Below are 22,859 nucleotides of genomic sequence, written 5' to 3'. Positions count from 1 at the left end.
TCTGTACATAGTCAGGGAGCACATAGTCAGGGAAAGACTACAGACAAGACAGACAGAAAATCACAGCTCACAGAAAAAGAATGCTATTTAAAATGAAGGTACAATTTTCTTTTCAACAGCCCGACAGTTTTCTTCCTGATCTACCAGCGGCATGGACTGCTTCCTCTCAAAGGTTTTCAACTTTGTTGTGGATAAAAAGGGTTGCATAATGGAGGATGGGGAGGTAGGAACACACACCACCATGTTCAGCAGAATTAAAATAAATAAATAGAATATGAAGTTAAGATTGGGTCAGGTTTTATAGATAGAATGTTTGCACATGAAGAAGTGAGTTGTAATTTTTATTTCAGCTCTGGGAGAACTGACAGTTTATTGTAACGTACTGCTGAAATACACAGGGGCAGCACCAGCAGGCCGAGGGGTCTGCTGAGATTAAAATTATGCATCATAAAATGCAGCTGTCATTTTCTCTGCCAGCAGGAACTACAGCAGAGGAGCGAATACATGAGGAAAGAAAAACAATCTCCTAGAGATGAAGGAGATGACCAGCAAAGCATTAATTTTGATAGCAGGCAGCTCAACCCGCCATCCTGTCGCCCCCTCCCCACCCCCCCCACGGTGGGCGGGTGAGGGCCGCACCGCGCGGCGCGAACGTTCTGGAGCGAGTGGGCGTTCCCCCTCCGGCTCCGCCAATCAAAGCCTTCGCCGGGCGGAGGAGGGCGGTCCTTCCCCTCGCTCCACCCCGCCACCGCCCGCCCGGAAGGATGTGCTCCCGGAAGTTCCGGTGCTGTCGCCGTGTGTGGGATAAACAGTAATGGCTGAGGCGGTGGCTCTGGGAACAACGGCCGATGCCGCGGCGGCGGCGGTCCTGGGGCCGAGCGCCGCCGCGGGAGCGACGGGTACCATTTTCGGGCCCGCGGCCGTGCCGCCCCTCGCCCTGGGGCCGGGCGGCGGCTGGACCAAGCAGGTCACTTGCAGGTAGGCGCTGCCCGCGGCGGAGGGCGGGGGCGGCGAAGGCCCTTCGTCCCCATCATCGCCCCGCATTCTCCCCGCTCCCCCCGCCGCCCATTCCCCACGCGGCCGTTCATCGGGTCGCCGCGCCCCTCCCCCCTCGCTCACGTAGGCACCGCGGCGCCCCGCGCACTCCGCATAAGCCTCTGAAGGGGGCGGCCGGGGGCGAAGGGCGGCGCGGGGCCGCGCCCTGGACGGCCCGCTCTGCGGGGTCGGGGCGGGGAGGCCCTGCGGACAACGAGGTCGTCGCCGGGGCCCGTACTTCCGGCGCGGCCCTGCGCCGCCCTCTGGAGCCGGCCCCGCGCTGCGGCCCGCGCCCGCCTCGCCCTTGGGGACCGGGCCTTGCCGCCCTCGAGGCCTGCGGGGCTCCTGAGTCACGGCGGTCGCCGCGAAAGAGGCTATGGGGGAAGCGCCGGGCCATCGAGTTCGAATCGGGCTTAAGATGTCTCAATAACGCGGGTGTTGCTCAGGCCTTTCTCAGGACGCGGCCCGCCGTGACCCGTCCCCGCAGTGCCGGGAGCGCCGCTGCCCGCCTTACATCATGGCTCGGAGCGCTGCGTCATTTTGCATCTGCATTTCCCTGCAGAATGCGTTTCCGATAAATCTCTTCGCGATGAGCGTGCAGATCTTGCCGCATGTTGCAGCGCTGCCAGAGGGGCTATTTTTAAACTGGGACTGCAGGCTGAAAGGAGCATAAAGCAGTTCTTGCAAAGATAGAATAGAGGAGTTCCTATGACACAAACGGATGATTGAAGCCGAGGTTCAAGAATCGCTTCTTTCTTTTTTTTTTTTTTTTTTTTAAGCCTCTATATTCCGTTTAACATAACATGTTCCCGATCAAAATACTTTCCAAATCCAGAATACTTTCCGTTTTCTTATGGGAAGGAGGCTCTAGATTCTAACGTGAAATCTTTTGTGCACCATTTCCCCTTGGTGCCAAGGGCGGCCCCGCGAGCCGGTGCTTGGCTCTCACAGCAGCATGCTCGCCGCATCCCTTTGTGCTGCTGCGGGGGGCCCTGCTGTGTCTGAGGCATCCCTGTTAACTGTTTGCATTGCCTCAAGTTAAGCACGTTAACGGTGCTCATCTGGAAAACACCATTTCTCAATTCTGAGTACTCCTCTGCGTGCAAAGAGCTTTGGCCGTGAATAGCCAGGTTAATGTTTGCTGCAAGGCCGTTAAGCACAGGGCGGAGATGAGGAAATGGCTGGGAATGGTGCTTAGCTCAGCTCTCCAGTGGGCTGCGAGGGCAGAGGTCGGTGCTCCTTCTGCATGAGTTTGCTGTATTTTTCTGAAGAGCAAAAAGCCTAATTAGGGGAAGTATGTTGATGAGCTTTGTGTAGTTGCTCAGGCACAGCGAATCGCTTGATTGCAAACAGTGACTGCAGAGCAGTCGAGCTGAAATGTGCCTGCACCGGCCCGTGAGTGTGTCGAACAAATACATTGATTTCAAAACGCTCAGGAAAGCTTGATCATCGCAGAAGAATACCTTCGTGTGCTGTAATGTGAGCTTAAACAAAAATAAGATCTCAGCTTTCGACCTAATGAGTCTCTCCATTGTTCTTTTTGACTAATCCTCTTAGCTGCCCCTGCTTGTTTGTTCCTTTCTTTGTTTGTTTGTTTTCAGTGGGCCCCTTCCAGTTGCAGGCAGCAGAGCTTTTCTCAGGCTTTGAAGTGAAATTAATGATTCAACCTAATTTTATGGGGCTGTGTTATAAGAATTCGGTTTTTCTAAGTTAAGTTTCACTGGGGTGGAGTTCCTGTTAGCTTGTTAAGAGAACACACTCTTGAGTCTTGTTTTACCTTTGTAAATGAGCTGAAGGATTTAACTGTGAGATGAAGGGGTTAGTAACGTTTCAGAATCGAGTTTTTTTTCACTGCAGTGTCTAGAGCAGCTTCTGCTCTGAGTAATGCTGCAGAGTTCCTTTCATCTGTAACTTTATCTGAATCATCATATGGGTAACAGCAGACACTGCCTGAGAAACTTCAGACAAACAGGAGTATATTCAATATGAATACTTGGCATTTCATGGTTGGTGGAGGCATACAGCTGTTTTACCAAAATGGGAAGTTGTAGAATTAGAGGGTGTTCTTGCTGCTTGTTATGTCAGGGTGATGCCCTTGGCTGGGTGATTCCTGTCTTGGAGTGAGAGACAGGAACTGAGAGGAAGGGCTTTGATTTCTCCTAGGCTTGTGCTTTTGCAATTGCTGCCCTTCTGCTTTTTCTCTAGGTTCAGTTTAGAGCTCGGGGTGAAAACAAAATTCATCTTGTTCCTCAGTAGGTTATGAGGACTTATTTCATATTCAGATCCTTTCATTACTAATAGATTTAAAATAAAAGAATGGTAGTCCTTATCAAGTGTCTCTGTCCTTCCTGTTTTAAACAGACAGGAAACTTTACTGATCAGTGGTATAGCTGACATTTAAACCAAAGATAATGTTGTTACCTCCAGATAATTGAGTTTTCCAGTTCTCATGCAGCAGTACTTCAGCCCATCAAGTTGATGTAAACAGATTGTGTTCAGTAACTGAACAGAAATAAAACCCTTTAGCAACTAAATGGTGTGGTTTGAGAGTTTTCTGGCGTGTGTAACTGCTGTTCTTTCTGAGAACCTAGGTCAGGTATTGTGTTGTTTTTATATTAAACAGAAAAGAGAATCTGAAGCACACAGGTAGGCCTCCTTAATTTGGTGTAACAGTGATAAGGTGTGGTGCACAAGCCTCTTTAAAACCTGTACGCATTGCCCCTTTTTAGCAGCTCTCTTAGAGACACCTCCCACTACCTTCTTGCTGAAGAAGGTTATGGAAAGGAAAGGACAAGTGGGTAAATGCAATTAAGACCCACTTTTGTCTTGTCTTTCCATTTTTATAAGATTGCTGACTCCTGTAGAACTTTGCCAGCTGCTCATAGCTGAATGTACACGTGCTGTGCTAGAGCAGTGTGCCTGGCCTCTGCTCAGCTGCCTCCCTTGGTAGGAGCTCTCGGCCTCTATCGGTCCTGAAGCAGCCAGTGGGTACAGCTGGCTGTTCCTCAGAGGTTCCCATCTGCCAGCAATGGCAGTACTTCTTGTTCTTGTAGGAAACTCAGCTCTGTTGCTGGGTGTAACATTCTCAATGAAACCGGTGGTTTAATAAACATATGCGGTTGGCTGATAGCAGAGTTAAGTGGGTCTGAAGGAAAGGACAAGCCACACCTGAGAAAGCAAACTCGTTGCAACCTTCTAAAGCTGTGGGGAGAGATCTTGCATAGTGATTTCACTAATAGGATTACATGTGTGAAGACTCATGAAGGAGATGATCTGAAAGAAGCTAGTACATGCTGAGGTTCTAGAATGCAGCTGTCTGTGTTTTAGACTGTCGTCTTAATGAAGCCATTATACGTGCTTTTGCTCTAGCTTATGGCAGGTAGTAGAAGTAATATCCATAAAAGATGCTATTTTAAGGCATCTACCTCTATGGCCCTGGGTGATTGCTTTCCCTATGCATTTCCAAAAAAAATGCCCACGAGATTTTGGTTACAGATTAGATGCTTTTTGGATGTGCAAAGCCTGATTTCTCTGGCTTTTCTAAGCACCCCATGAAAGACAGGATTTCCTGTTTCAATTAAAGGATAGATAGATAGGTATTAGCTGCAATGTTTTTCAATGCTCAAATGTCACTGCCTGCAGTTGGTACCTCCTGGATGGGTTGTGCCATGTGTTGGTACCATATAGCTTTGCACAGTCTTGCGGTGAACTGAGTGGGGGCACGTGGCACGGTCTCAGCCTGTGCGGTCTCACCACTCTGTATTCCTATATCTGAACAGCGTTGCTGTATGAAAGCACCCAGGGAGAAATGCAGTTATATACTTATCCTGCTCCAGCTTAACTTTTTCAGATCAGATGATGCATGTTCCCTGGGTGTTTGACAGAAAGCAAAGCTTGGATGTCCTTCTGCATGTCACTGAGTGAGGCAGGTAGCCTGTTCAGTTTTCAGGTTTTAGAATCCTCTTTTCCTGTATCCAGAAACAAGAGGTTGGTATTGCTAGGATGTAAGGTTACAATTATATTTGTGTGCATAAAGATGTTCTTCCACATTTTTACGTGCCAAGCCAAAAATAATGCACTCTGTGCTTTAACATACCCAGTTTTCGAGTATGACCAAAGCACATTTTAGCCAAATGCAGTAATTTCACATGGAAAATGTTAATTTCTTTGTGATGTTGAAGTCAAAACTTCCCTCCTTTGGGCAAGAGTGGAGTTGGTGTAATCCTTGGAGATATTTTCCCTCCCCTCACTTGAGTTGTCTCATTGAATGGAGCTGAGCTTGCTGCATGGGAATGCAGTGCGAAAGTGATGGAAAATTAAATGAAGCTCATGAGTTCTTCAGGTTTTTTTTTCCTTCCCTTTTATAACATACTATCTTGGTGTAATGCACTGTGGCAAGTTTCAGAATTCTAGAGGGTCTGTGCTTACAAAGGAACCTCTTGATGTGGAGTTGGAAAGGGCATCGGATTTCCATTTCCTCTGAGTCACCAGCAGTGGGAGAGCCTCCTTCCAAGGCTTCAGTATTTAGAGTAACTTACACTGGTCAGGTACTTCTCAGCCTAAGTACTCACTGTAGCTGTTGCCTTTCCCTTAGTTGCTTATTTCAGCCCTATGGCTGGAGTAGCAGGGTGGTTGTGCACGGGTCTGAGCCGTGATCTGAACTGCATTAAAAATAACCGCAGGGGTGGCAGAAGGAATGTCAGGTTACATCTGAGCAGCTCCTTGATCTGAGTCAGCAGGTGGCTGTGGATCTGCGTGCCCTGACACATGGGAGAAGCAGTGCTATGCTGAAACAAGCAAAGGGTGGAGATAAATGTTCCTAGCTTGTTCTTCAGTAACTTAACAGCCTGAATTAATTTTGACTTGTTGGTGTAAATCTCATTCCTTAAAGGAATCCAGAAGTTCCAGTTAGGTTCTGGTTCCGTGGGTCTGTGAGTTGCTAAATCTTGGCTTTGAGGTGTGTTTGTGTATGGACAAGTGTGTTGTGTTGCTTGTGTGATTGTTGGGGAGAGGAGGATGGAATGAACTATTCTCTGTGGTGAGGAATGCTGGAGAGTTCTGGTGTAGTACTCAGTTCCTGGGTGTGCTGGCATGGTGGTTGGTGCAGCCACCTGGCAAACCTGACTGATGTCTCTGGGGAGAATAGCCTGCAGAGTGTCATCTGGTCTTTTTATTATTTATTTCTGTGTAGGATCACGTTTCTTATCAGGTTTGCTGTGTAGCCACAGTGTACAGATAGATGGTACCTGGAAAGCGTGAATTGCAGCCTGACAGTTAGTGTCAGCTGGTGGTTTATAAAACCACTTCAGCTCTCCTGCTCTTAGTACCTTGAGTACACCACTGGCTTTGCATGTCCTCTGTCAGTCTTCTTCAGACTTGCTTCAAGTTACAGCACTTCCCTAGTACTGCACTACAAATGTAGCTTTGCTTATATAACTTGGTGAATTGTTTCCTCTCATTCATGACCTCTTACCTTACAGCAGACTTAAGTACTTGTCCAGATTTTGACACCCTTTGTTTAGGAGTACGACTTCAAATGCTGCTCTGTGAAGAGCCATCCTCCTCTTGGTTGGTGCTGCAGAAGATAATCCAGCTGTCCTTCCTGCTGGCTGCACTGCAGGGTGGCTGTGCGGTCATCTGGTTCTGATGGCTGTGTGGGTGGCAGTGTCCATGCAGAGCCGTGTGGAGCAGGGGGACAGAGCTACTCCTTTCAGCTGCAGGATGAGCTTAAAAGGGTATAAAATGGGCTTCTGAATCTTTGCTCAGGCTGTGTTTTATAGGCTAGCTAAGAGTTTGTGTGAAACCTGAACCCTAACAATTTTTCTTGTGTGGTAGGTATTGATAAATTAATTCAGAGATTGTAATTTACTTCGTATTTGAGGGCCAGTAAGCTGAATTGTTGTTAAGCAGCTCTTAAGGGAGAGAAGTTGGTTAATACTTCTCTATTTGTTAAGTGTTCTTTAATATGTTCAGTTGTGGCTCTCATATGAAGTCTGAGTAGTTATAATGCCATGCATTTAAAGAAGCTTACATTTTCTAGGTTAACATTTGTAAGAATGGGGGAAAAAACCCACTTTCAGTTTTTTTGCAGTCCATTGCAGTAGAAAAGGCTTTGTCCTTTTTCAGACTTCATTTTTACGTTTATACTGGGACATGGTCCCATGAGCTGTTAGTTATGTCTTTAATTCAGCATACCTTGATTTATAAAACAACTTATCTTCCAAATAGTGTGCTTACAGCTTCACTACTTCTTAATTCACAGTAATCCCCTGTATTACAGGTATTTCATGCATGGAGTCTGCAAGGAGGGAGACAACTGTCGCTACTCTCATGACCTGTCCACCGGTCAGTCTGCCATGGTGTGCAGATATTATCAGCGTGGATGCTGTGCTTACGGAGATCACTGCAGGTAAAGAAATGCTACTCACTGTGCTGTAGGAGTAACTTCACTTAGAGTCCCTGAGTAGAGAGCTCAGAGAAAGGCAAAAGAAAAAAGAAACTTTATAATTCTGTAGAAATTAGTTCATTTCACTAATGGTTTTCTCTTACTAAGAATAATAGTGTTTACTTTGTTTTGAGAACCAATAAGAAAAGGTGATGCAAAGAGAGAACCAGTCTTCAGAAAAGCAATGGTTGTCAAGCTGTGTTTTTGTTTGTGGTTTGTTTTGTTAATAGTATGAGTAGATGAAATGAGATCTGGGACTACATTCAGACTAGCTGAACTGATGACTGAGAAACATTGAGCCAATTATGATAAAACAGGTGATTTTTGTATTGCATCTCTCTTCAGAAATTGCTGTACTGACAATTAAACTGTCACTTTTGAAGAAGTAACTGGACTGTAGTCATATAGATTTTTAAAATACCTGTACAAATCAACCCTGTGTTGAGAGGACATAAATTAACCTATACTGTTGAAAAAGAGAAGAAATATTAAAAGAATGAACAAAGGAAAATAATGCTTTCCTAGCGTAGCAAAGCTTTATAAAGGCTTAGGGATCTTTTTTTGTTGGCTGAAGTTCTCTATATTACAACTTACCAGGAGTTTTAACACTGTATTATTGTAGTCCCTATGCATGATTAAATATTTGCATCATGACCTTGTGTGGTAGGTATAGTTTGCTTTTCTTGCGTGTTTAGCATTCAGTAATTATTTATAAGAAAGATAATGGAAGATTAGTTTCTAGCCTTCTGTATATCTGCCAGTGCTACATTCATGGTCATGTACATCAGTGGTCTCCAAACTTGCTGCTTGTAGACAAAATAAAAAAATGAATCCTTTTAGCACACACTCCTACTGAATGTGTATTTGCTGATAAATTATACAGATGTACTACTTTACTGTTACATTACACACTCTATAACACGGATAAAATGAATCACAGAACTGCAGGGGTTGGAAGGGACCTTGAGATCAGTGAGTCCAACCCCCCTGATGAAGCCGGTACTCCAATAGGATGCACAGGTAAGTGTCCAGATGGTCTTCTGGAGTCTCCTGTGAAGATATGCAACCTTTCTGGACAACCTGAGTGCTCTGTTGCCCTGATGGAAAAGAATTTTTTCTGCATGTTAGTACGAAACTTCAAGTTTTAGGCCATTACTGCTTTTTCTACTGCTGCATGCCACTGAGAAGAGTGTGGCCTCATCCATTTGCCTTCCACCTCCTTTTAGATATTAATAACATTAATTAGATCACTTCTCAGTCGTCTTTTCCCCAGGCTGAACAGATTCAGGTTACTCAGCCTGTCTTCATACGGGAGATGCTCCAGGCCCTTTACCATCCTTGTGGCCCTCCACTGGAATCCTTGTAGGAGATCCCTGTCTTTTTAGAATGGGGGAGCCCAGAACTGGACACAGCACTCCAGATGTGGCCTCACCAGGGAAGAGTAGAGGGGGTGGATCTTTTCCCTTGACCGGCTGGCCACACTGTTTTCAGTGCACCCAGGATACCACTGGCCTTCTTGGCCACAAGAGCAACATAAGATTAGATTAAGATGAAGAACAAAATATTTTGAAAACATTGGTTTTATTTATTAACTGTACAGAAAACTTTTTACTCTCACTAAAAACAGTTTTACAGAGAGCGTTGTGCTTCAGTGTACTTTATTATCTTTCAAAGTTATCAGTTTAGCACTTGGATACGGCAACTGGAAGGTCAGGTTCCTATTTCAGTCTGTGGGTACTTGGGCTTAACAAATTACTGAAACTCTTCTGTTAGAAGATTCTTAAATGTGTTATAAAACCGTTTCCAAACTTTTTTCAATGTACAGATGCAAGAATATTTACAGGTAACACGCTTGCATTGTTTTTGACAATAAAATCATCTCACAATGGTAGTGTTTCCCAACAGCCTCTTACAAAATGTGATCTTCATCGCACAAGCTTCTTTCAAAAAGCAATTGCTCTTATTCCAAAAACATCATTTCTAATCTGAAGGGACTAAGTGTGCTTATTTCTTGAAAATGTTTATTGGGTAGGGTAGCATGCTAGTCACAGCTACCTCTCATCACAGAGTAGGTCAACAAATTTGCAGCACTTGCTGTATTGTGAAAGAACAGTGTGCAACTCATCTTTTACAAGAATTGTTAAGCAATTTAACATGAAATAACCAGCAAACCACTGAGTGGTACTAAAGGTTTTCATCATCGTTCTACTTCTCATTACAAAGCATTGAAAGATTTCACTATTGAAACATCTTAGCTTTATGGAGTTAACCATACTGATGATGTGGTAGCATTTTGTCTGCTTCTGGTTCCAGCTTTTTTGCTGCAGTATCTTTCCTATTTATGATGCAGTGAATTAATTTCACTTGTGCTATCCCTGTAATCTTAACTGGAAATAGTTTGTTATAGTTAATGCAGCTGCTCCCTCAGTGGTTAAACTCACCCAGCTTTTCCTGTAAGACATCATTTTTAATAGAGAAGTCACTATTGAGAATACATCTTCTCTAGTGTGTCTCCTTAGTGGCTCACAGAAATGTGGTTCATGTATTTCATTGTTGCAGCATAATCTAGGGAATGCCATAAGCTGAAGCATTATTAGTAACATACTTCTATTCTCCTCTGTTATGAACCTTGAACGCTGCATAGTTTGTTCTAGTACTTGTTTCTTTGAATTTTCAGCAGAATTCTCTGTCTCCCAACAGTATTTGCTGACAAAGAGAAGTACTTTTGTTTGTTGCTGTATTGCTTTTCACGTGTTACTTCTGCCATCAGGAAGAACAAGTGTTCTGATTTTTATGTAGCTTTTTTGTCTTTTGCTATTAGCTAAGAAACATTGAAGATGCTTTTCAGCATTTGTCACCAACCTTTGCAACTCAACCCAAATTTTCCATGATCTGAAACATCTCTAGGGGAAAAAGAAACAACAACTATAGAAGTTTGTATTCATGTTGGAGGATGCTTAGATCAAGTCCTGTCACTGTGATGGTTTCATGCTGCAATTTCACATTGCCATTGTGAAATTCATACTGCCATCTCAAGATACAACGTACACTTAGGGCAAGGATCATTAACAACAGTGAATCTGTATTTCAAATCCTCCTCTCAGTTATTTTGATTGCCTCCCTTTTCCCTCCCTCGTACTCCCCACACAATTCTTATCAGAGCTGATTCTTCTTGTCTCTGCTCTTCCTCAACCACATTACAAAGGTAAAAACAACTGCAACCTAATCAGGTCTGGCATTGTATCGTTGTTTTTTGTTCACATAATCAGGACTCTCTTAAATCCACAATTACTTTGCAGAAATGTTTTTTTAACCTCTTGTTTGTTTTGTGAGAGTTTAACTTAAAACCGGATAATGTAATCTGCAACTCCATTTAGTGGGGCAGATGTGAATTGCAGTATCAGTGCACTGAAAGCAAACAAGCAAGGGCACTGCTGTTAATCCCTGCACATTGTGGCATACCTGCTCTTCCTTCAGGACACCTTGTGTAATGTGTGTGACAGAGGACCCTTTGGCACACAGACTGAGTAAGAGCACCAACTTTGGTCCATATATTTAATCTTAAAAACTTGAGTTCCTTTTTATGATTTTAGAAATAAAAAAAATCCTACCGTTTTCTTCCTGAATTCTGGTGGATTATCTTGTATAATGCGTGGGGTGCGTGTGCCTTGCTTTGGAAACCACTGTCAAAGGACTGGAGGCTTGCCTTTTAATTTGTGCTTCTTAGCTTCATTGAGATTTTAAAGCTGACATTTGGTCGGGTGTGTTTCTTTCATATGCAAGATCTTTAATGCTTAATTGTTTTCAACCTGACACAAGGCAAGTGAATCACAGTTGCTTAAAGGTTGTATGTAATCTCCAAGAATTCCCTCCTTTCATCCTTGAAATTAGTCAGCAGATATCTAAGACTCTGTGGGGGTAAATGGATTATGTTTCTTTTAGTGTACTAGCTGCTGGAAGGCAGATCTCTGAGAGAAATGGCACTTATCTGTTGTTTGTGGGTTGCAGGGATCAGTGTGTTCTGAGCATCGATTTCCACGGTAAATTGAAGAAGGGCTTAGAAATAATTACTAAAGCCAACATAACATCTGATTGAGGTCAGTTTAGGTCATGTTGTCTTGGACACTGTCCACTCAAGTTTTGAGTATCTGCAAGAACAGAGGTTGTAGCCTCTCTGGACCTCTCCTTCAGTGGTTAACTAATTTCATGGTAAACTTATGGTAATTTCCCACTTTGAGCTTGTCTGCTGGCCTTTAACTATCATTGCATCTCACAGAAGAGTGGCTCACTCTTTTTCTGTGCCTTCTCCTTTAATAGTTGAAGACAGCAATATCTGTCTTTAGTCTCTTTAAAGCTAAATTAACTCACTTAGTTCACTGATACTGCACATATGTAGTAGGTATGTGAGTAATTTTGGATGTAATTAAAGTTCTTTTTTTTGTAATTTAAGTGAAAATTGCACACATACCTCCGTTTCTTACCAAATAGAATAGAGCTGGGTTCCTTAGGCAGTGCTGACATGTTATACAAGTGGATGCATTTCTCCTAAAGGGTCATCTGGCATTTTCTTCCAAGCCTTTTCTAGATCTTCAGTATAGTCTGTTAACATCTAAATTGGTTTGCTTCCAATTTTTCAGGCAGCTTTGTGGAGGAGTTTTCTTGTGAGGAGTTGACATTATGTTTTTTTTTAACTTGTTAGATATGAACACACCAAGCCGCTGATGCAGGAAGAAGAAGAGTCTATTGTGAATCCAGCTGCAAAAATGTATCCAGTTTCCTCAGACCTCGCATCACTCCCTGAATTTGTTGAAGAAGATATTATTGAGATAGAAGATGAAAATATAGATCTGGCAGCTGCTGGAGTAGGTGCTGAAGACTGGGTGAATGCTGTAGAGTTTGTTCCTGGGCAGCCATACTGCGGACGTGGTAAGCTGATCATGGGATAATGGTAAATTTCTGTCATGGGTCAACAGTTTTTGCATAGTGCATTTAATGTAAAGCTTCTGGTTTAGCTGAGTACAGCTGTTCATATTTATGAATCACTTCAAATGTTCTGTTGTTAAGTTCTACTTGATTTTTTTCTGCATGAATAGTAGGATCATTTCAAATCCATTCCTACTGCTGTAACGGTGTTCTAAAACCAGGTATGCATGCAAAGTCTCCGAGTACTGTGAAAGATGTCTAATGGAGGTGCTGATTCCTGTAGAATGATTTCTAACCAAGTATTTGCTTTCATGACTCCTGTAGCAATTCAGACCAGAAACTGAAGATCATTTATTCTAGTTACTTTTCTGAGACTTGATTTTATAGTACTGTGATGGCTCCTGAGGAGAATGAGATTGGAAGAGCTCCTTGTATGGGACCAGACAGTTTAAGTATGCCTATCATTTACTTTCCTTGCAGAAAGGTAGCACAAAGATATAAAAAAAAAAATGGGTGCATGCATTTAGTCTAACTTCTAATATCAGGCTCTCTAAAACTGAAGATATATATAGCCATGAATAATCAAATAATGATTGAATCAAAAACTGATACTTTTATGCCCAGAAGAATTTGAAGTTTGTTACATAGTGCTCAGATTATACTACGTAGCAGTATTTGTCTTTTACTATTAGACAGGACATTCTGTTAATGCAAATGATTCTGATTTGAGGCTAAGTGTTCTATCTTGACAGTGAGCTCAGCAAAGAAAATAGTGACAATTCTTCAAATACTCAATTTTTGAGGTTCAGGTGCACCACATTTCCATGTTTGTTCTGCTGCTACTGCTGCCAGATGTTCTAGAGTAACTGAAGGCAGTAGAATGGTAGAGATATAAACAACACTGAATTGTGTTGCTCTTTCCTGCTGCTATGAGAATAAAAGATGATAATTCAACTGGAAGGGACCTACAAGAACTTAGTCCAGCTGCCTGACCACTTCAGGACTAACCAGAGTGTGCTCAGCCTCTCCTCAAAGAGCATGCCTTCCAGCCCTTTCATTAGCTTTGGTGCCCTCCTCTGGATGCATTCAAGTATCTTAACATCCTTTTTATATTGTGGAGTTCCAAACTGCACTCAGTATTTGAGGTGATGCTGCACCAACGGTGAATGTGGTGGGAGACTGCCTTTTTTTTGACTGGCTGATTATGAAGGCACCCCAAAGTGCAGTTTGCCTTCTGGACTACCAGATGTATGTACTTGTTAATAATTGTTCCAATGTGTAAGTACATGTATGAATTGAAGATAATTAACTGCTCTACACTGGGTTACTTTCCTTCAGTATCTTTAGAACTTCAGGCATCTGATATCTGTCTTACAACAGTTTTTCCTAATTAAAGATTTATTAGTGCATAGATCTTTTCTCCAGAATTTTGGAAGTCTGAAGTATGTTGCATCACGTTGAGGTATGTAGAAGAGAATCCTTCTATACATATCTTCCTGGGATTTTCAGGAAAGTGGTCTGGAGGAGTATGGGTCTAGAGCCAAAGAGAAAAGAGGGAAAAGAAGTGGAACTCAAATATTCAGGAATGCTACTTAAGTATTTTTTGTAAAGATTTTAATCTGAAAACATTTAAAAAAAAAAAAAAAGGTTGAGGATGCTCTTGTTGAGTTTCATATTAATTGCTGGAGTATGTTTGGGTTTTGAGAGGTATCTGCTTATATAATTCCTACAGTAGAATGGTTTGGGTTGGAAGGGTCCTTAACTCTCACCCAGTCCCAACCTTCTGCTGTGTCAGAGCTGCCACCCAGCAGCTCAGGCTGCCCAGGGCCCCATCCAGCCTGGCCCTGAGCACCTCCAGGGAGGGGCATCCACAAGGGCTGATTAGGAGGAGTGTTTATCCTTTAATACCACAGGTTGGAGTTTTTGAGCAGTGTCACTAAAGGAATGGAAGATTCTGCTTTGTAGCTGGTCTAAGGCTTAATAACTTTCTTAAATAATGATACTGTAGAGTTTAAGGATTGTCTGGAAGTGCTTATGTTCAGAAGTCTTGGTGTTTGAAGTTTAATACTGGTAGTCAGACTGAATTCTTGGTTTTCCTTATTTTCTGAGGCAAACAACACATACTTTGAAACAATTATTTTCCAATTCAGATTCTGTTTATTGAATTCCTGCAGAATGAGGACATACTTGCTGTCTTTCATTGTAGAGAAACTTATGTTTTTCCTTGTAAATGGTGGACCTGCCAGCAGGAAGGAGTGTCTTAGTTTTATTGAAAATATCTTCTAATAGAATATTCTAATTGAATATATACTTGTCCTACTTCATAAATTGAAGACTGGAAAATTTAGTGTGGAAAATACTTTGCTAAACTATTTGGGTTGTATTTAAGGAGACTGGAGTGCTTTTGTTCTGTATGCCTATTAAGGGAAACAAAAGTAATCTGAATAATCCTACTAAGAGCTGAGCATTTGAATGTGATGTAGAATGAAGCTGGAGAATGCAAGCTCTTGAAAGTAAATACTACTTACTTCATGGGCACAGCTTCATCTTGACAGAGTAGATAATATCTTAATGCCTTAATTGAGCTTTTCAGAACTTGAGATATATTCCTCAGCTCAGAAATTCTGTTATCATGCACTTTAGTAGGAACTAGTAACCTCATTATTTTCCATGTATTTGGGCTCTAAAAAGCTGCATGATTAGAGAGTTCTAAAACTTGGAACAAGTGGATCTGTTGAATGAAACTGCTGGCAGAGATAGCAACATTGCACTCTTCAGTGCAGCTGTTTCTTGGCTCAGTTTTCATTTTGGCTTAGCTATGGTCTGGTTCTGTTGGTTGAAGATCTCTTTGCAGCTCAAGCATCAGATGTGCTCTTAGCATTCTTCAGTTTGGGTCCAAAACTTATCTGGTTCATATTTTGAGATTGCTGTGTAATGAGAGACAAGTGTTTTTAAAAGTGCACTCCATTACATGCTGAAGTATTGAAGTGAGATTTGCATGTAGTATTGCTCTGAGTTTTGAAACTGGCTTGAGTGTTGGAAGTAGGTTGCATGCGAGTCAATGAGATGCTATATTACCTTTGTACCATAGTCATGACTTAATCCCTACAATGATTCAGTCACCCACGTTGGCTGTGAAATGAAACTAGATGATTTTGCAGGTCCCTTCCAAGCCAAATGGAGAACGGGAAGATAGCTTTCTGGGATCTAACCTACTGAAGAGTAATGGCTTTGAAAATAGCAGGCAGAATCATAGACAGTAAGTGTTACTCTGAGGAATGTTGGAAGTGGAACTGCTGAGGCAATGACTGAGTTTCCCCAATTGGAATTTCAGAGTTGGAGCAAAACAGTGTGGTAGGTTCAAGAGTTGCACATGTAGGGCTTTCACATGTGGGAAAGGTAAGGCAGTAAGAAAAAATATTGATTTCATTTTTATTTCATAGAAATACAGCTCTAGCTGAGTGGAAGTGCTGGGATAACATGGAAGACTGAGACTGAAAAATTAGGTCACTTTCAGCGTGTTCTCCCTGTCCTGTACTGTCTTACTATAAAAGTGCCTGAAGTTGTTATTAAAGACTGACATTCACAGAGCTGTATCTTAATGTCTTGACCTCTAGATGACAAGAACTGGATGTGCTTTGGACACAAGGATGGTAGCGTGGACTTAGCTAGAATTTACTAGCTACATTGTGTGTTCTACTTGTTGCTTTTAGTCTTTGGTGGTGTTGCATTCTTTGTTGCTGTTTAAATAATTCAGTATGCTCGTTTTTGCCAAGATTTGAAGCTCTTCTCTCTCCTTTTGTGGCCCAGCATAGAAAATGAATGGAATTGTAAGTCAGTCTTTGGGGGATAAGACTTCAGAACCTATATTCTCAAAAGAACCTCAGCTAAGAAGCTCTTTGTCAAAACTTTAGCAAGGAAAGGTTTTATAAAGGATATCCTTCAGAGGAGTACAGGTGACTCTGGAAACTTTCTTCATTAGGAAGAGCTTCAAGCATGCCTCTGCTTCTAAGTATATATTTTCCAGGGATATAGGATTGCCTTGAGCAAAAGATTATCTTGCCAGCCCCATTTCAAAGAGATGCTGTATCAATAGATTCCTTTGAAACTCAGCTGCATTTATCTGGTTAGTAGACTTCCATCTGTGAATCCTGTGATCTACTAAACTGTCCCTCCTCACAAAGATAAAAATAATAATAATAAAAAATCTGGCAAAAATGACAACCAGGGGAATGGAAACAGACTGGTACTTGTGATTCTTTTTTTTGTTGCTGCTGTTTGAGGAGACCATGGTTCTTAAGCTCCAGAAAAAGAATCTGGAGAGAAGGAAAGGAATTTCAGTTAATGAGTACAAATTTTCCTCTTGTGTTCAGCTGGATGGAAAACTAAGTAGGTCTAAGTAAATTGGTACTTGAGTTAGCACCAAAGAAGAGCAACTGGAACTCATAGGGAAGAGGAGGTAATGAAGGTTTATTTCCTTTTTTGTTTGGGAACCTCTGAAAATCAGCAGGTTAAGGGTTGACTTGTTACTTAATCAATTACTTGCTTTTGAAAAGTATCTAAGAGCCGTGTGAGTAACCTCTGATGTCAGATGGTTGTTATTTAGTGGAAACCAATAGGAAGCAGATTTGAACTTTTGATTGCTCCTATTTTCCTGCTCTAATTTTTTCATATTTGCCTTCTCCCCTGAAAGTGTGAGCTTTCTAGCACATGCTTTTTCTTTGCATCTCTGAAGGCCATTGGGCTGTTAGATGCTTACTGCACATCTTTGCTTCACGGGAATAAAAACTGAGTGTGTGGCCCCTGATTCTTTTTTGAGAAAGTCTTTTCTTTTACTGTTCCAAGTACCCTTTTAGTGTTATTTACTTGCTTCTCCAAACCTAGTGCTCAAAGGATTTATAAAACTCCACTTTCTTATGGCACAGATGACTTCTCACTCCTCTGTCAGCTACTGGTTATGTAAATGAAATCCAGTTGCTCTTCTCCTTTGTGCATGTTCTGGATGTAGCATTGCTTTGTCATTCTTCTGCATTTAGTGCATCTTCCAGCTGTCTGCTTTTGTCTTGTAACATAGTCATCCTGCTGATGTCATCTCAAAAGGCTGTTTGGCTCATGGTGGCACAGATGAGCACGTTTATGGGAGAAACAGAAGTCTTAAGCAGAGTCTATCTATGTAGGAAATAGAAGCTCTACAGATTTCAGTTCAATTTAGGATTAGGTGGGGGAATTTTTTTAGTGGGATTTCTTTTTTGCAAAACTGATAGCTAGTCTAGAATGAAGTGAGAATACTCTGAAAATGACAGATCTTCTTACTGCTAGGATTGCTCTCTTAATAATGGCAGATTGGATGTCTGTTTCGGGGTTTTATTTATTTTTTTTGCAAGTGTCTAGAATAGACTTGGAGCCACGTGGAGGTGTGGTCAACAACATGCTGATTAACCTGCATTTGAGAAACTGCTGGTGTGGTATTTCTGTACTGGCATTTCTTTGTGCTGGATACACCTCTGTTGCTTCAGCAATGTAATTGTGGGGGGAAAAATTGAGAATCGTTTCTAGCTGGAGTGGAACTGATTCTCAAAGCAGTGAGAGATTTTTAACCTTAATTGTTGCTGAACCGTAGTTAGCATAAAAATGTAGTTAGTGAGACTTTCTAGTGTAGACTGAACCTGTAAATGGATTTTGCTCTGACTGTTGAAGCCTTTATAGCTTTAGTCTTGTCTGAATTGAATGATGAACAAATTACACTAGAAATCAGTCTTGCTTTCTTGAGTCAGAAAATAACTTAGTTCAAATTGAGGGTACATGGAACTTGGACTGAAGTGAGCCTTACTTTTCTTATAATCCATTTGAATGTCTTGAGCAGGGTCACCCAAAGGGTTTTTTAAGACTTTTTTCATTAAATCTCCTTTCTTGCTCCTTAATTTTGTACCCAGCTGCCCTTTCCTGCACTGAAGTACCCTTGGAGGAAATGGTGATTGAGGAAGAATATGAAAAGCAGGAAGTAGATGTGGAGATGAAGAAGCAGCTGTGCCCCTACGCTGCAGTGGGAGAGTGTCGTTACGGAGAGAACTGCGTGTATATCCATGGGGACATCTGTGATATGTGCGGACTGCAGGTCTTGCATCCAATTGATGCTGCACAGAGATCCCAGCACATAAAGGTAAGCAGACAGCTGTCTGGTGTTAAATAGCTTGTAGTTATTGCTTCCTAGCTGCCTGAAGTCACTTGTCATTTATTCCCTTTTATTTGAAGGTGCATGCAGGTTGGGCAGTGAATGAAATTCCTGTTGTAAAACAGACTGTTTCCTGTCAGAGCTGTATTCAGAAGCAGCTGGGCTTCTTTATCTGTGCTGGGAGAGCAGTCTGTGTGAAGATACTAAAGCTTTGTTCTTAGCCTAGTAAAACTGGATGGTCTTCCAGATTGCCTTTCTGATGTTTAAAGCAATGTCTGAAGAAAGGAATTTGAACTCTGAATTGATTGTTTCCCACTGTCTAAGCAACGCTCTTTGAGGATAAAGACTCTGCAGCTTAATCATTTTCCATTCCTTATGTAAAATAGTAGAGCTTAAAAACCTGTTTGGATATCCCCAGGTGACCAGTTGTCTCTGCAGTTGTTTTCTCTTTCCTTTCCAGTCTTGCATTGAAGCTCACGAGAAGGACATGGAGCTTTCATTTGCCGTCCAGCGTAGTAAAGACATGGTGTGCGGGATATGCATGGAGGTGGTGTATGAAAAAGCTAATCCTAGTGAGCGCCGCTTTGGGATCCTCTCCAACTGCAACCACACTTACTGTCTCAAGTGCATCCGCAAGTGGAGGAGTGCTAAACAATTTGAGAGCAAGATTATAAAGTGAGACACTTTCCCATTTTGATTGTGCTTTCTTACTGTGGAAGAACTTAGTAACTTGTGACAACTTGCAACAGACTCCCCCCCTTTCCGTATACAGAGACTGCATTTAATACATACTAACTTCAGTTTGGAAGCAAAATAATTGTTAGGGATGATGTTTACACCCCGATCTGGTTAATGTGGATTAAGTTTACAAAACTCAGTTCATGGTAGAAAACAACTTTCACTTATTTAGTTAGTATGTTATCTGATGGTTACTGTTTATGTCTTGGACACCCAGCCAGAAATCTGATAACAGATTAACCAGTTCAGAATGTATGCTGCTTAGTTCTTTGCTGCCTTAGTGCATTAATCAGTTGGCAAACCATTTCTTTATTTAAAGGCTGTTCTTTTAAAAAAAAAAGAAAGAAAATTCAGTCAAATATATATAGAAATCAAACCAAAATAAATTTATTTAATTCTAAAGAAAAAGGAGTCTGTGTGAGGTGTTTTTTTAAGGTTTGGTACAAACTGACCAGCTGCCATTAACATTAAGTTCTTGAAGTCATTGAGCTTAGATTATCTTTGTGTTTAAGATAGTATATAGATTGAAAAGCATATATAGCAAGTATGTTCAGAATGTCTTTTAAGGCGGATATATGCCATAGCTTGTTAACATAGGTGGGAGCACCCTGTAAGGTGGAGTCTTGCAGCAATGTCTGTTCATTCCCCAGGTCCTGCCCAGAGTGTCGGATCACATCTAACTTTGTCATTCCAAGTGAGTACTGGGTGGAGGAGAAGGAAGAGAAGCAGAAACTCATTCAGAAATACAAGGAGGCAATGAGGTATGAGCACTGCAGCTTTTTCTCAAGCTGTGAGGCTGGAGAAGTAATGCACACCTGGAGAAGAAGAGTATCAATGTAAAGCCTTTCCCTTTCCAGTCCAGTGTGTGATGTACTTCCTTACCTTTCCACCCACAAATGCATGCAGCCACACAATCACTAAGCTGCTCCTATGTACTTCGACCTCAGTCTTTCCCTTAGCACACTGAACACTGGTGGCCTAGTCATTATGTAATACAAGCTTGTGCTGTGGAAGCCATCAGTGCCCCTATGCATGCATCAGCCCACAGACATCTTGGGTATGAACGCTGTGTAATGCATCACTTTTTTGCATAGGCATTGTACTGACCATCTTCAAATGGTGCTTGAGATCTTTTTGGTCTGTAGGTAAATGCAATTCTGAAGTCCAGTTGGGTCTGCTGTGAATAAGAGTTGTGATATTTTTCTTTTCAGCAACAAGCCATGCAGGTATTTTGATGAAGGCCGTGGGAGCTGTCCATTTGGAGGGAACTGTTTTTACAAGCATGCGTATCCTGATGGCCGCCAAGAGGAGCCACAGAGACCTAAAGTGGGTACAGCAAGTAGATATGGGGTCAGTGCTGACTTTTGTCCTTTCTGTGCAAGGAATGCACAAGAAGGATGTGCTTTAAGTCAGCTGTGTTGAGGATAGGGGAATTCTGTTTCTTCTAACTTCTGACAGTTCTGTACAGTAGTGAATTGGAAGAAGAGGGTGCTCTAAATTTTGTTAAGTGATGGGAGGAAAGATGGAAGGAGTGAATTTTTCAAACATTTATACCAACATACTGAAGTAAAATGTTGGGCAGCATTAATTAGATTGTGTGAGGGTAAGTTCTACTGGAAGTCAGTATCTCCCTGAAGGAAGAACACAGAAAGTACACGGGAGCTAAACTTTGTCAGCTTGTGGGAAGGCTCTTTCCTTGCACGCTTGATCACCTGGGTAAATGCTTGTGTTCTGCTTGCAGGCCCAGCGAAGGAATCGGTTCTGGGAGTTCATTGAGGAGCGAGAGAATGGTGACCCATTTGAGACCGATGAGGATGAAGTGGTGACCTTTGAGCTCGGTGAGATGTTGCTCATGCTGTTGGCAGCAGGAGGTGATGATGAGCTAACAGATTCCGAGGACGAGTGGGACTTGTTTCATGATGAGCTGGAAGATTATTATGACCTGGATCTATAGCACCTGACAGTGGAGTGTGGACTGTTGTCTTGGCTTCAGGCAGTAGCTATTACTTACCTGTGGTGTTGTGGCAGTGCCTGTGTTTCTCCTAGGCAGGCCTATCAATTCCAGGTGCTGTTGTAATAACTTTTACCCAGGGTCTGTCTTCTCCCATCCCCTCCCACCCCAAGAGTGTTGTTTCTCCTCTGTTTAAACAAATAACAAGAAATCTTTAAAATCTTAGTTTTTGTAAAAATGAATTTAACTGTCAAACAGTTAGCTTAGGTTTGTTGCTTCATCTATGTACCCAACAGAGCTCACCCAGTTCCAGGGTTAAAGTGTTTACAGGACTTCCACACTCATTTTGAAGAGCCCAGATACAAAAATGAGCAGTGGCCATGCAGTGGGGATGTAAATTGGCTGATGGCCTCTTTTCTGTCTCTGTATCAATATTTCTGACGTCAGGCCAGATACAAATAATCCTTTTCTGGCATCAGCTCCGTTCCAGCCCCCTCATGTACACATCTTCATTTGTGATTTTGGACTCTTGTTTACTTGCACATTACTATTACTACTGTGTAACCAGAACCAGGTGTGAATGTTCCGGGTTTTTACTGTGTCTAGCATGAAAGGATAATGTCTTAGTGAAAGGAGAACTTCCTATGTGTATATACAGATAAATGTAGAGTTGGACCTCGAGGATGGGGAGACTCTGTGTAAGTTAAGTAACAAGGCCACCTTTCATCCCCTCTTGGTGCATGAAGTCTAGCCTCCAATTGGACATGAAACTGGTTTAGTGGTCTCAGCTCAGTTTGTGGCAACAATCTGTCATGTGCAACTCCCTGATACACCAGCTCTCTTTCATGTGTTTCGTTAGGGTTGTCCAGGAGCAGAAGTCCGGTTAGCTGAGTGGGGTCAGAGGAACATGAGAGGCCCCTTTAGCTGTATTGCTCTTTAAGTTTTAGAACTTGGTGTGACCACGTAAGCCATGAGCTTTGCTAGGAAATCTCTGTGCCTCTCAGCTGGTTCAAGGTACGTGTGCCTTTCAGCATCTGAGTTGGGCAGGCTGCCTGGTCAAGCTGGTCAGCTTACGTGAGTTACTGCTTAGGAAATTGGTCATGCAGTTTCTGGCTGTAATTTGCATTGTGAAATTACATTGCCACCAAAGCTCCAGTACAGGAATTTTAACCTTGCATTACATTATTGCTGTTTTTTTTTATTGACTTGTGGATGCCCCGTGATCTGTTTTCCTGCTGCTCTTGTCCCCTAGACTGCCTCTCCTTTCACTTTTAATTGGAATGAGAAATTGTTCTGAGGTCTATAATGTAATGTTTTGCAGCTGCCTTTTGTAAGAAGCACTTTTCCCAAATAAAAAAATACAAAAAAATGAAAAAAACAAAAACCCCAAAAAATCAAGTGAGGTCTGTCTGTTCTTTTATGTTTGAAGCCTCTGTATTTTTTGTTTCAGGAGGGTGAGGTGAGGGAGGGGGGGGAGGGAGAGGGTGTTTGTGTTGTACTTTTTGTTGTACTAATTTGTTGCTTAGAATTGTGTGATGCTAAAAGGAAGTTTTTAACTTTCTTATAACTTTTCCAATGAAGATTTTGTGATGGAA

The 22,859-nt window shown here is 42.1% G+C and overlaps 1 protein-coding gene across 1 annotated transcript; it reads left to right on the top strand.

The window, feature by feature from the left end:
• The first annotated feature begins 773 nt into the window (after positions 1–773).
• On the top strand, positions 774–22,648 carry MKRN1 (makorin ring finger protein 1). Its single transcript, XM_031589784.2, has 8 exons — positions 774–978; positions 7,316–7,444; positions 12,180–12,406; positions 18,337–18,563; positions 19,036–19,250; positions 19,964–20,074; positions 20,525–20,639; positions 21,055–22,648. Exons 1-8 carry the CDS (start codon positions 815–817, stop codon positions 21,265–21,267), a joined length of 1,401 nt encoding a protein of 466 aa, XP_031445644.1. The 5' UTR covers positions 774–814; the 3' UTR covers positions 21,268–22,648.
• The last annotated feature ends 211 nt before the right edge of the window (positions 22,649–22,859 follow it).

The sequence above is a fragment of the Phasianus colchicus genome, chromosome 1 (assembly GCF_987193195.1).
Source record: "Phasianus colchicus chromosome 1, bPhaCol1.hap1.1, whole genome shotgun sequence".
Classification (NCBI taxonomy): domain Eukaryota; kingdom Metazoa; phylum Chordata; class Aves; order Galliformes; family Phasianidae; genus Phasianus; species Phasianus colchicus.
Note: the sequence above shows the minus strand (reverse complement) of the source record. Positions and strands in the feature narration are given on the sequence as shown.